We start from the raw sequence: 14,089 nt of genomic DNA, 5'->3' as shown, positions 1-14,089 counted from the left end.
AGACCCACCTGTGCCCTCTCATAGTGGGGTGATAACCACAGTCCACTCAGAGCATGGGCGCTGAGAATGGAACTCAGACCCTCATGCATACCAGGCAAATGCTGTAGGCTCTGAGCGGGTTCCTCTGCCCACAGCTTATGCGCCAAATGACTTTTCTGTGTCAGTCACCTGTTGGTTTTGCATATGAATTTGGTCACAGTTTTACACTTCTGTATCTGTCAGCACTTGCATATCAATTCCCAATCTCTTACTAGGGTTGTCTGTTGCTGGAGTTTGATTCTTTGCAGTTTTGTGCTTGGTGTCTGTTGAGGCTTGTTGCTTTCATTTACCTATGAGGTGGTGATATGCAAATTGCCTGAGTGTATCTCTGTGCCCGAAACACTCACATGACCTTTGTCCAGGGCTTGGGTGCTGCTGTGAATAGTCTGTTCCCTTCCTCTTGTAAAACTGCCAATCCTGCTGCCTCAAAGCCCCACCCACCCTTATAATCTAATTTAACCCTAGTGAGTTCCTTAGAGGCTCCAAGCCCATGTACAGTCGGTCACAGTAGGCACTATGCCTTTAACATATGAAGTTTAGGAGAACGTAGCCCAGTTCCTGGTGTCATAGAACACAGATGTTCATGAACTCAGCATGGGGTTGCATCTCTCTAATAAAGTCACCGAATTGTGAAGCTGAACTGTACAAGATAAGTGTGGACTACCTGTACAGAGACAGACTTAGTTAGTTAGTACCTGGCACATATTAATTAGCTAATTGTAATGCAGTTAGAGGTAAGTTTAAAGCCAGCTTCTTGTCTTTTCTTTTGCAGGTGCTAACTGGGTCCCTCACTGGAACAGGAGGAACAGTATTTTCTACCTTTCTGAACCACAGACCAAGAAGCTAAGAGAATCTATGTAATTAAACTGAAATCTCTGTTGGCTTTGCACCCCCCACCCCGGAGCCACACTTCACCTGTCTGAGGAGTGTGCAGAACTAGACCAGTCACTATGAATGTCACCAGCTTGTTTTCATTCACAAGTCCAGCTGTGAAGAGACTCCTTGGGTGGAAACAGGGCGACGAAGAAGAGAAATGGGCAGAGAAAGCTGTGGACGCTTTGGTGAAGAAACTGAAGAAGAAGAAAGGGGCCATGGAAGAATTAGAGAAGGCTCTGAGCTGCCCAGGGCAGCCGAGTAACTGCGTCACCATTCCTCGATCCCTGGATGGAAGGTTGCAAGTGTCCCACCGGAAGGGACTGCCTCACGTCATTTATTGCCGTGTATGGCGCTGGCCTGACCTCCAGAGCCACCATGAACTGAAGCCTCTGGAATGCTGTGAGTTCCCGTTTGGTTCCAAGCAGAAGGAGGTCTGCATCAACCCCTACCACTATAAGCGAGTGGAGAGCCCCGGTGAGTGACTGTGTGCCCCATGCGCCCTACCCTGTGAGTCCCACTGAGATCAAAACAAAAGCTGCTTTCTGCTTTTGGATTGTAATTCCAAAATATTTGGGAGAAATTCTGTATTTATTTGTACATGCGTGTGCAAGAGAGAAAGAACACAGGAATGCTCACATTCTTCCCTCCGGTGTAGAGAGAAAAGACTCACTTTGGTCACGAGTTTGAAAGTATCAGTCCTTGGTCCTGCCGGCCCTGTACTCTCTGACCTGCAGCACAGGAGTACCCTGGGGTGGAGTGGGTGGCAGAGCAGAGCTCATGTCTAAAGAGGAAGGAGCTCGAGCCCCACCATACCCTTCAGTGACTGGGATATTTCACATGAGGCTTTGGGGACAAGACTTTAGCACTTGAACACTCTCCAGGAGTGCTCTCCAGGCCCACATTTTAGCAGCCCCTGGGTGTTTCATGCATGTTAACTGCCCCCTTCTCTCTAAGTGACTTTCTTAGGAACAGGTTCTGAAAATTGGATTTTGTGTCTGAATTTGCTGTGAATGTTGCACATTGGTCCTGTTTATCTCTCTAGCAAGTTTAGCGGTGCAGTGCACCAGAAGAAGACAACAGAAGCATAGGCTCTTCCCTGTGTTCTGAAGGGAGGGGACCATGGGGGCAGCCCAAGGAACAGCAGCATGGGGCAGCCATGACTAGAGCCAAGTCGTGTTTTCTGGCAACACCTTTTGTCATCCATGTGGCAGTGTGCTGCGGCATGTCCCCTGCAGGACTGTTCTGCCGCGCAAGGATTTGATATTGTTTGCTTTATGGGAATCTCTGGCTTTATATATATGGCACTGGGGTATGGTAAAGGCTGTGTAGTCTGCCCTCTCCATATGTGGATTCCAAATCAATATACAGAATCAGCTGCAGACCCTTCCTGGTACTTTCTCTTTCAGTTTAGTGGCTGAAAAAGTCAGTGGACTCCATTGCTTCTGGGGCCCAGGGCTCAGCAGGGCTTCCTCTTCCACCATAGGCTTCTAATGAGAGGGATGGCCACCATGTACAGATCACGGCCATACCTGTGCCTGGTGCTGCTTTAGGGTGACCTGTGAGCTCTTGTTGCCGGCAGTCCTCTTATAGGCTGGCTTGCACTGGCCAGACCAGCTTTGTGACCACACAGCAGAGGGCTGCATTCCCAGAGTCTTGGGAGTAAATCAGCCCATGGTACCAGGAAATTGGGCTCTTCCGATGGTTGGGCTGAGTGCTGTCCAGCTGTTCATTTCTCTTGATCAGGAACCTGGAGCAGTTCTGCATGACTAACCATTGCAGACAGAGAAGGACAGAAGCCCCTCTTATTCTCTAAACAGCCCAGTGACCGTCTTCATGGCATTTATATCATATCGGCATTGGAAGTGATTCAGGGGTGATTTAACATGTAGGGCAGATGACACAGGTTCCACGCAGATCCTGTGCTGTATTACACAAGGGACTTGAGGGTCTGTAGGGAGCTCTGTGCCAGTCCCCCATGGATACAATCCTCTACGTTTTTAATTTATATAGTTTTGCCCCTGAGTTTGACTCTGCACTGCACAGGTGGATCAACCGGCAAGCGGGTCAAGTGCTTCACTGTCGTCCGTGGAGGAGGATGTGGTTGAGATTGCTCACTTAGATGCTGGTTTATGGTGTCAAAATCATGAGGCTCCCCTCCCTGCTCCTGCTCCTGGGATGGCCAGGTGATTTCCTTCTCTTACTGGAACTTCAGACACCAGGGAAAGAGGAGTCACTTCAGTGAGTGCAGACCTACTGTGTGGTCATGCAATGATGTGTTTCTCTCTAAAGGCATTTTGTATTTTTGTGCAATATTTAAGTCATGAAAAGTAAGGACTAGGAGTAATTAGCAAACACTTCTGTGTCCACTTCTGTGTCCACCACCTAGTGTAAGACAGAGAGCATATGAACTAAAACCGTGTGTGACTGTACACACATTCCTGTTGGTAACTACCGTCCTGAACTCGACCTTCATCTCCACATGTATTTTACACTAACACATGGATCGAGAGGAACACATATCATTTTGTGTATTTTAAAATATTCTATAATGACATTAGATTTTCCTGGAACTGACGGTTGTGTGCAATGCATAGTATGCTGCATGATTCTAGAATGTATGTTTTTAGGATTACCTTGTCTAGCGCTATGCAGGGCCTTCTCGGATGTTGGAATTTCATTTGAGAAGGACTGATAACATTAGACCCATCACATAATATTATCTGGTACTCTAAGTTTTTGCTGTACACTTCATACGTATCTTCTAGCTTTACCTCCAGGTGCCTTTTTATTGGGCCCTTTGAAAATTGCACTGTTACAGGTTGTTCTGGGCTACGACGACATTTGCCCCTTTCCCTAGCCTTGCCGGGTTCTCATGAGCTTTGGTATTCTTTACTCTTGGTCTGACCAGATGGGATGTGGGGTTTTGTTTTTGTTTATTTTTAGGAACATCTCATATACAGACACATGGTTTTCTTTTAGCCAGAAACTAAAATGGAGATGGGATTCTCGGAGGGTAAAAAGTATCGTGTGAATATTATATACAAAGTAGATTCTGGGAACTTGTGTTTCGGCTGACATGGTCCACAGGGAAAATTTTAATGCTGCGTATATAATGAAAAGGAGTCCTCCGAGTCAAGCGACTTACGGTGTCAGACATCCGGAAAGCAGAGGGGTTTGGGGACGGGAAGTGCTCTCACACCTAAGGCATTGTTAGGAGTATTGTGGGCACGCATGCTCTCCACCACCCCACTCTCACTCCGCGGCATTGCTGCAGCCCCCACCTCATACGTAAACTGCTTACGTCAGCTGCGTAGCCCCTGCAGCTGAAATCCATTAAGAAGTGGCGGTGATCGGAAGGCCAGCTTTCACTGTCACTCTTTACTAGATCGATTTCCTGCCTCCTTTCCCACTTCCTTTCCCATTTTCTCCATGGCTGTGTGCTTGCTTGTGCTCTTGCTGTCTTTCCGTCTGTCCCTAACTCCTTCTTCCTCCCTCCCTCCAGGGCCAGCTCACTTCTCTTTCTCTTTCAAGTCTAATCTTGCAGAGGTCTGTTTAGGTGGGACTCTTCTTTGATCACGCCATTTTTGTACCCCAGAGAGATTATGCCTTTCCCATAGCATCCCGAGCTTCTTCATAATAAACTTAACAGCCAGTACTGTTCAGCTGATCTCCGTGAGTAAAGAAAGTGTTGGGCGGGCACTGTGCTGGTGTCTCTGTCTCAACTACCACAGTGACACTGATCATTGTCATCACTGAAAATGCTGTGACTAATTTATCCATATGGACATCTGTCTTTCTAGAGGTGGGTTTTCCATTTGTCTGCAGCCTTTGAAAACCATCTTCCTCTGTTCAGTCATTTCCTTTCTGGTGTAAGATAAAAAGGGAAACCATTCCTGGCACAAGTCTTAGTTACTTAGTAACTTGCTCTAACATAAAGGTTTGATGAGGAGGTGGAAGGCTGGCCAAATATGACTCTTGGTTTGATGTCCTTTCTCTTCTTCAGCCAAGAAGGTTGTCAGTCACTCGCAGGGCACTTCTGGAAACCCACTGAGGGTAAGGCAGAGATGTATTTGATTTAAATAGACCAGGGCTTTCCTTTTATTTTTCATGCTGTGAAGTGGTGGTGTGTCCTCTTAGAGTGCTTGTGTGTGATCACATGACAACTGCACCTTGCTGGCACTCATGATTGATATTCATGCTAAGATTGCTGAACCGATGGTTAGGTGTTCAGGCTGGCCAGGCCCCACTGCCCTTTTAGGTTCTCCCATTCATAAGGTGCTAGTGAGTTGGCCTTTAAGTCATTGAGCATTTGGGGCTTTTCTTGTTCTGATACTTGCTCTTTCTAGATCTTTCCTTCAGATAGTCAAGTTTAATGAGAGAAATGATTGATTTCATTTCAAAGAAATGCTCAGGCAGATTTTGTCATTGTTCTCTTGAGTATCATCACTTTCTATTTCTTTGTCCCAAAATAATGTCATCAATTTAAGTAGTTACAGTTTTCCTCATCCTGTGCCATGTACTATGTTACACATCCCAGCGCTCTGGGGAAATGTTGCCTCTTGTGCTCACCGAAGCCCCGGAGACCCTTCCTTTGGTGGAAAGGTCTACTCTGGCCACCGTTGAAACACATGGCTCTCAAGAAGGCCTTTGGAGTCTCTCCCTGCACACGTGTAGACACTTGCAGGAAACAGTTCTCACAGCTCCTGGTACTCTGGCCCAGCTGCTGACGGAGCAGTCCGACTGTTTGCTTGGACTTTTACTAGCCTTCAGAGTAGAGGCTGCTTATTAGTGGTTGGATTAAATATTGCTTCTCTTTTTCTTCTCCCAAAGTAAATGCTGACCAAGGCTGAGTAACCACCTAATTGTGGTATTGAGAGGACCACTCGGCTGCTGTCCACTGCTCCCAAAGTGCCTTACTGGGGGTTTCCTGTCCACTGGCCCCCCTTTCTGTCTCTCTCCCTCTCTCTCTCTTTTTCCTCATGTTCCTAAAAATTATTTTTGCACTTTGAACTTCATTATGGAAGCCCTTATCAAACCCAGGTTTTAAAATTCTGAGATTTTTATCAAGTATGCCAGTTACATCCATGTATTTCACCTATAATCCCAGCACTCAAGGAGCTGAGGAAAAAGATTGTTTGGGGCCACATGGCAAGACTTTGTCTCATAAGACACCATCCCCTAAACAAATAAAGTTTGAAATTTCCACTAACAATGAAAATGGAAATCTCAGCTTAGTTGGCAGCCTTGTGGCTGCTGGCTGCTTAAAATTGAAATACACTGAAACTCTCCTTTACCTGTTGGCTGAATATGGGCTTCAACTCCAGCCGCCCCATTCATCCTGGAAGAAAATGTTTTAAACATTATAGAACTGAAGAAAGATTCATTATTGCCCAGCAGGCATAGGACAGGGCAGGCAGATACCGAGGAAAGAGGCAAGCTGCGTGGGTCCTGAGGATGCTGGAGTTTTTCTAGATTTAAAAATACTCGATGTCAGACTCTGATGGTGACATAAAGCTGCATATGAATCTGTAATGATCTCAACTGAAAACCTGTTCTGTGGAGAAGTATCAGTTGGTCTCACAACTCAGTCTCCCTAGTGTTCTGCCCTCAGACAGCCAGGAAGCCTGTGGGATGGTGCAGAACTGTCTTCCACGTGGTCACAATGGAGCCTCTGACTTTCACTCTTTCCTGGGCTCAGGTGTGCAGCCCCACTGCTGGCGATGGTGGGGGCAGTGGTGGGCAGCAGTTCCTGTCACACACCAGCTATTGAAACCCCAGGGTGCTGCACAGGTGAAGTGAGCTTTAGGGGTAGGTAGATTAGGCAAGAGTCCATTTCCATCTTCGAGTATTTTGACTCAGGATTTATTCAGATGTGACCCCATCATTAAATCTCTCTGCAGCTAGGCAACAAATGCGCTTGCTGGGTAGGGAGCAAGTATTGACTGTATTTGAAGGTTTCGAGGTTGTAAGTCAGATACCAAGATGTGTTCATAACAAAGATTTTGAAGATTGGAGATAAATGAACTATACTAACAATAGAAATTAAAACAGGGAACCATGCGCTGTGTCCCAGTGCATCTAAATTTCCCCTCCTCCTTACATTTATAATAAACACAGGCGTACACAGGAACTGTGCCCACCAGAAAAGACTGGCATGTAATTATAGTAGCATATGCTAAATTGAATGACAGGTGTGGATGGAGGCTGAGCATAACTCATAAACCTCAGAATAGCACTGACTTCCTCAATCGAGACACACCTGTACGCTGTTCTTGCTAACACTGGCCTGTGGTGCAGTGCAGAGACGTCCATGTATGTTCATTGTTTCAAGGATTTTTTTTTTAAGTGTATGTGTGCATTTGGAGGTCAGCCAGTCTTGGGTGTCATTCTCAGGAACATAGTCCACTTCTTTGCAGCAGAGCCTCTTGCCAACGTTGCTGATTATCGGGCTTGACTGTCTTGGCCTGAGAGTTTCGGGGCTCCTTCTGTCTCTGCCTACCCAGTTTGGGAACCCCGGGGATTGTAAGTATGAGTCATTCATTGTGCCCGGAATTACATGAATTCTGGGGTTGGAATAACGGTCTTCGTGCTTGCAAGCCAAGCACTTTGCCAACAGAGCCATGACCAAGCATAAGGAGCATGTAAAGGTTTCTCTCCTTACTCTGTGAGGAGCGCAGGGTCAGCACATGGCGCTGAATCCATGCAGAGGTCAGAGGGTGACGACTCAAGAGTCAGCTTCCTCCTTCCACCTCAGGACGGAGAGACTGTGCTGCCAGTTGATGAGAAAGTCCTTAAAACAGAACCAGACTGTAAGCTATCGGTTGTGATAGGTCAGAAATTCTGAAACCGCACAAGTAGCATCATGGTGGATGGGTAGTGTGGGCTTTTTTAGAATTCAGGACAGAAAAGGCTGTGTGAAGAAGATACCGGTTTCCTTCAGTAATGTTGTGAGAACATGGTGGGATAATGGGGTTAGGGTTCCATTCACTTTGGGCAGTTTGTCCCCGAGCCCCTTACAGACCTGTGGGGGAAGCTGAGGGTTGCGATGGTCCATTTGTCACAGGGGGTAAAGAGACCTCCGTACTAGTGCATTCTTGAAAATGATGTAGTCTACAAGATGAGGAAGGTCACTCTCTCCCTCCATACCTCCTGTAGAATAAAATGAAACCTGTAACGGGAGCAAGTCTTCATGAAGCAATTAGTTCCAGAAAACTAGTGGTAGTCATTACATTAGGATAGTGACTATGAATCATGGCAGCCACTGTTTGTGCTGGGTTCCTCGTTTTCCACCACACATGCATTCTCGCTCACTTCTGACCTAAGAAGCAGGTGCCAAGGGCTGCTGAGATGTAGAGTCTGAGTACCATATAACTTGAAACTGGAGAGCTAGGATCCAAGTTCAAATCCCTACCACTTAGCAGTGCCTGGGACTGCTTCCCATGAACCAGGAAGCAGTTGGCTTTCTCTTTAACAGAGGAGCCAGACACCCAGAAGTATGTGTTAGAGCGTGTGTTCTAAGCTACACATGGTAGCCTGCCTGTGGGCTGAGCTGAGAGTGGACAGTTGAGAGCATCGGAGCCCGTGTCCTGTGTGTTTAGGAAGTTCTGTTTACATTTATTTCCTATCCATCAGTGATGATCCTTAGAAAACCAGAGTCTTGCTTCACAGAATGTATTCAGAACTCAGAATAAGTTGAACACAATTAATTGAACTACAATTGTTAGTTAAAGAAGCTTGGAGATCATTGTGAACATATCACTGAATTATTAGGTAGCTGAGTCAGCTGCTCTGAAACTTCCTTAAGACCAAGGTGGTCCAGCTTGAACCCTGATTCCACTAGACGTTAGCTTTATAACCATAGGTAAGCTAACATCTTAGGTAAATTACTCAGTCTCCCTGCATCTCCATTTCTACTTTTATCTTAAGATGTATTCTCATCAGTTTTCATTTCCTGATGTGCACGTGAGTGTGTATTCTCATCAGTTTTCATTTCCTGATGTGCACGTGAGTGTAGGTCAGATGTCCTTGGAAGCCAGACACATAGGATCCCTTCTGTATGAGCCGCCAGACGTGGGTGTTGGGAGCCAAGCTCCAGTCTTTCTAAGGCTGAAATATACTGTTAAGTGCTAAGCCAGTGCTGCAGCTCTTCGGTTTCTTCTTCGTTAGGCAAGAGTGACTTTGGTCAGTTAGTCTTTGGTAGAGGCATCAGCGTATATAAGTGATGTATGGCAGGGAAATGCTGGTGTTCCAGCTCTTCTATTGAAAGGAAGGAGGGTTTTAGAAATCTGTTTCCTGTCAAATGAAGAGCTACGCAAACCCCTCAGTTTGGAATCTAAAGCTAAGGCAGTATTTCTCTCTCTCTCTGGTGCAGTGCCTACAGTAGTTTTTGTTTTTAATTCCTGGTGTGATAATTTTAGCTTACACTCTGAAGTTATTCATACCTTAGAAGACTTCTGTTCTGTACTCTCTTACAACCTCACACCTTCCCTCTTTGGAAGTGAAGCAAATAAATGTTTAGCAAAGGAAAGGAAACTGGGCAAAGAGGAGAGGCCGAAGGGCAGTTGGTGGTGGGAGGCTGCTGTAACCATCTTGCTGATGGGGACACCTGCTGGTGGGGACACCTGCGTGGGAATCCCGGCAAGAGCTTGTACTCTGTAAGTTCATGCACTGGGGACCCTGGGCCATCTTGAGTGAGAGCCAGTGTGTTTTCTAGGCCACTGTGCAGCTTGACCAAAGTAACTGAACACAGTTTTGTTTTGGGTTTTTTGTTTGCTTTACATCTGTTTGTCTGTGTGGGGAGAAGCACACACCATTGTGTGTGAGGCTGACTGCAGCTTGCAGGAGTCAGTTCCTTCCCTTCTACTATATGGATTCCAAGAACCAAACAGATCCTCAGGCTTAGCAACGAGCGCCTTTACTTGTGACGTCATCTCTCTGGCCCCTGGACACTGCTTTGTTGGGAGTAGTCTAAGGCCAAGCTGGCCATTCCCATAGCATACTAGTTTGAGTCTGTATTCTACCTAAGACTCAGAGCTACTACTGTATGGAGTCTTAGAAATGCAAGGAGTCATTGCTAGGTATTTGACACAAGTGAGATACTTGAGGTTTGGTTTCCATAGCTAGAGACATGGAACAAAAGGCTTGTGCCCTGTACCCAACCCAGTGACCCAGACTGAGTTCACCCAAATGTCCAGGTTCTGGTTTAGTATGTCTGGGATAATGTTCACAGTCTGCTGTTGAGCAAAGATATGAGGAGCATGCTTTAGGAAAGACTACACTGTACTATACTATACTACACTACGCTACACTATATACTATATACTACTATATACTATATACTACTATATACTATATACTACTATATACTATATACTATATACTATATACTATACTATACTTAACAAGGCAGGAGTTGTAATAATACTCTTCAAGTGTATTAATTGAAAACACATTAAGGACTTTTTTATATGTCAGACTCTAGGCAATACAAAAGAAGGAACAACAGTCCCACCCTCAAGGGCATGACACTCTACCAGATGAGGAAGTCAGGTGAGAAATAAAACATGGTAAATAACCATAGTAAGGCCTGTACAGCTACCATGGGGCACAGGGAGGAAGCGTTCCTGCTGGTGTGGGCAGGGAGGGTGTCTGAGAGACAAGGAGACAGAGACACAGAAGCCAGGTGAGGAGGGAGAGCTTCCCCCAAAGATAGGTCAGAGCAGGAACCTCAGTCAAGGCCCCCAGTCATAGCCAGCATGTGTGGCCCGGTCTCACAGAAACACATTTTCCAGGAATCATTTGTGGTGGACTTGAAATCACTGGCTCCCATTTCCCAGGAAGCTGAGTTATATTTAGGCTATTTTTAAAGTAATCTGAATGTTTGGTTTTTATTTTTAAAAAAGGTGGATATTGATATTGAATACAATTCATTTCTCTACCTGTGTTCAAGTTTCATTTGTATTTTCCCCTTCTATGAATATACTATATACCTCTTCAGAGTAATTGCTGCATTCCTACAATGTAAACACTACAGTGTCCTCCTTAGGTAAAACAGTCTGTTGAAAATATGATTCTCAAAACAACAACCTAAGCATGGGTGTGGGAAGAAGGCTTAGTCAGGTGTTAGCTGCGCAAACAAGAGTTTGGTCCTCAGCACACACAGAACAAACCTGGTACAGTAGCACATGGCTGTAATCCCAGTTCTGAGGTAAAGAGACAGGCAGTCAGTCATGGGGGCTCGGTGGCCCAGCCAGTCTAGCCAAAACACTGAACTCAAGCTTTTGTGAAAGAGCCTGTCTTAAGAAATAAAGTAGAGAAACAATTGAGGAAGAAAACCTAGTGTCTCTCTCTCTCTGTCTCTCTCTGTCTCTCTCTCTCTTTCCCTCTCTCTCTCTTATATACACACACCACCATCGTCTCTTTCTCTCATACTGTCATGCACATACACACCACACACAGCACACATACTCACAGTACACACATACATATACACGTGCATGCAAGCATGCACACACACCACACGCACCCCATGACTTTCACAATCTCCTCAGTTTTGTAGGACTAAGTAGTAAAGCCTTGTCGTTGTGAACAATCTTTTCACTCAAGCCTCGGCCCCTCTTTCTTCAGTTGCTAGATCCAGAATGAGTTACTCAGCTAGGCTGAGCCTGCTTCCCTGGAGAATCGTGGAGTATAGTTGTAAGAATCAGCATGGAGACACCCCGTGGTGGAGCCGTGCCCTCCACTTGACTTTTATACCCACAGCTTAGGAGACCTTATCTAATATTTCAAACCCTGCCTACCCTCAGCTCACCACCAGTGAGCAAACAAAAAGATAAAGGGTTTTTAGCTGTTGTTTATTGCTGTTAAAATTTAACCTTGGTTAAGATTCAGAGAACCATTTCTTTGGTTTCCGAGGCATATCTTGAGGTAAGGGATTTAATTTTATAAACAAACATACTATTAACTTGAAAGCCGTCTTCCCCCACCCCTACCCCTTTAGACGAATGGTTTCTGCTCACAAGGTCACCCAGTACTCTCTTATCAGGGACATCTGTCTTAAGCTGCTGCTGAGGCAAGTTGCCCTTTTGGTAAGAGTTGTTACAGTAAGGTTGACTGTGCCACCTCTCTGCTCTTAGATAACCCCAGTGAGATGTCCTGAGATCTCACCTGGACTGAGCTTTGCACACTGCAGAGCTACAATTAGGTGTACACAAAGTCATAGCAGAAGACAAACAGAATTTAGGGCAGCGTTGTCTGAGGAAAGCCAGAGTATGAAACACCAAGAAGTTAGGTGATTTGCTCAGAGTCTTGAGGTGGTCATCCTGTCGAGGACACTTAACCAGGTACCTCCTCCAGCTTTGCAGAGGAAGCATTCAGGCAGCTTGATTGTCGTTCTGTCTTCGTGGACAAACACAGGCAAAGGGACTGGCAACCTCCTCATCAGAGCTCTTTGTGTGTTAAAGCAGAAACCAGCTGCCTTTTGGAGAACATTTGGAGGGTCAGAGCACAGCTGAAGACTTGCCAGGTTTAGAGAACATGTTACCACTGACCATTTGGTGTAGAATTTCAAGCCTTGCCTGAGACTCCGGACAAAGCTCCCATCTGGGGTGTGAGGGTGCTGCGTGCTCTGTTGTATAATTTTAGCCATCCTCAGTCATTCCTTTCCTGTGTGCCTTGACAACAAAGAAAAGCAGAGCCCAGTAGAAGAATCACAGATATCTCCTCAGACTGCAGCATCCTGCAATTTTAGTCTTGGTTTGGTTTTCCTGTTAGCTGGAAAGGGGATGTTACTTTTTCATGGAAGGAGATGCAGAGTTGAGAAGCAAAGTTAACAGCAGTGAGGGAAAGAATTCTCCCTTCTGAAAGGTCAGGAAGAGATGGGAAGAGAGAGAGCATTTTCCTTTTAAATTCTTAGAGGGCTAGAGAGATGGCTCAGTGATTAAGAGGAAAAACTGACATGTTCAATTCCTAGTATCCACACTGGGCAGCTCCCATCTCCCTGTGACTCCAGCTTCAGGAGGTTTAGTACCTCTGGTTACAGAGGGCACCAGCATTCATGTATATGTACAGATGTATATACAGATACACACATGCATACACAAAATTAAAATAAAGACTAAAATAAAGAATTTTTAAACACTTAAGTAAAGATGTGGCAGAGAGAGAGATGGTCTAATTGGTAAAGCTGGCACTAGCCTGAGGAGCTGAGTTTAGATCCCTGGCATCCAACCACAGAGTTCCCTAGATTGAGCGTGCGCGCGCACGCGCACACACGCGCACACACACACACAGAGACAAGCACACACATAGGCACATGCACACACACACAGAGACAAGCACACATAGGCATGCACACACACACACACACACACACACACACACAGACAAGCACACATAGGCATGCACACACACACACAGAGAGAGAGAGACAAGCACACATAGGCATGCACACACACACAGAGACAAGCACACATAGGCATGCACACACACACACAGACAAGCACACATAGGCATGCACACACACACGCACGCACACACAGAGACTTCAGGTGGTTGTCAGGTACATGAGAAAGGTCCCACTCATCCAAGCCTCTTTTTCAGGAAGGGCACAGGGCTCAACCAGGTCCGGGTATTAGTTCCCAGAGTTCTCTGAACACAGCCTGGTCACCTTAGAGACAAAGCTTTAGTAAAACCAACCATTAAGCTCATATCCAAGGATAAACCTCGGGGCCCAAAGGAGAACAGATTCTGGTAATGTCTAGAATGAAAATTTGGAATCTGGCTTCTCCAAAGTATCTTGTAGAAAATAGCATCTCTGGAAACATAAAGAGAGAAGTTCCAAACCAAGCACACTGTCCTTAAGTATGAAGTTTGGGGTGCTTGAAAACTTGGAAGACACTGTATACTGTATATGTCTTTATGGACCAGGTTGTGTATGTCCCTAAGTTCATGTTGAAGCCTGAACCCCAAGTACCATGGGATGTGGGTTTTAGAGACAGGGCCGTTAAGGAAAAGATACGTAAAATGGGGGCATTGTGGGAGGCCCTAACATAGCCTGCCTAACATCCTTGTAAGACGGGTTAAGCTATGTAGAGATACACCAGGATAGCTGGCCATCCGGAACCGAGAACAGAAGCCTCGGGAGAACCCTTCGTCCTGGACATCAGCCTCCATG

The 14,089-nt window shown here is 45.8% G+C and overlaps 1 protein-coding gene across 3 annotated transcripts in view; it reads left to right on the top strand.

Moving 5' to 3' along the window:
- Positions 1-14,089, top strand: part of Smad1 (SMAD family member 1) — a 62,202-nt gene that overhangs the window by 25,790 nt on the left and 22,323 nt on the right. For 2 of the 3 annotated variants that reach the window (XM_028753413.1, XM_028753415.1), the window contains exon 2: positions 812-1,389. In XM_028753413.1, the coding sequence (XP_028609246.1) occupies positions 990-1,389 (400 nt within the window). In that variant the 5' untranslated portion in view covers positions 812-989. Of the gene's footprint in view, positions 1-703; positions 727-811; positions 1,390-14,089 lie in introns of those variants that run through there. The other variant, XM_028753414.1, reaches the window with a different exon arrangement.

The sequence above is a fragment of the Grammomys surdaster genome, unplaced genomic scaffold, assembly GCF_004785775.1.
Source record: "Grammomys surdaster isolate TR1022 unplaced genomic scaffold, NIH_TR_1.0 125947, whole genome shotgun sequence".
Taxonomy (NCBI): Eukaryota; Metazoa; Chordata; class Mammalia; order Rodentia; family Muridae; genus Grammomys; species Grammomys surdaster.
The sequence above is the reverse complement of the archived record's forward strand: the minus strand, read 5'-3'. Positions and strand labels throughout refer to the sequence as shown.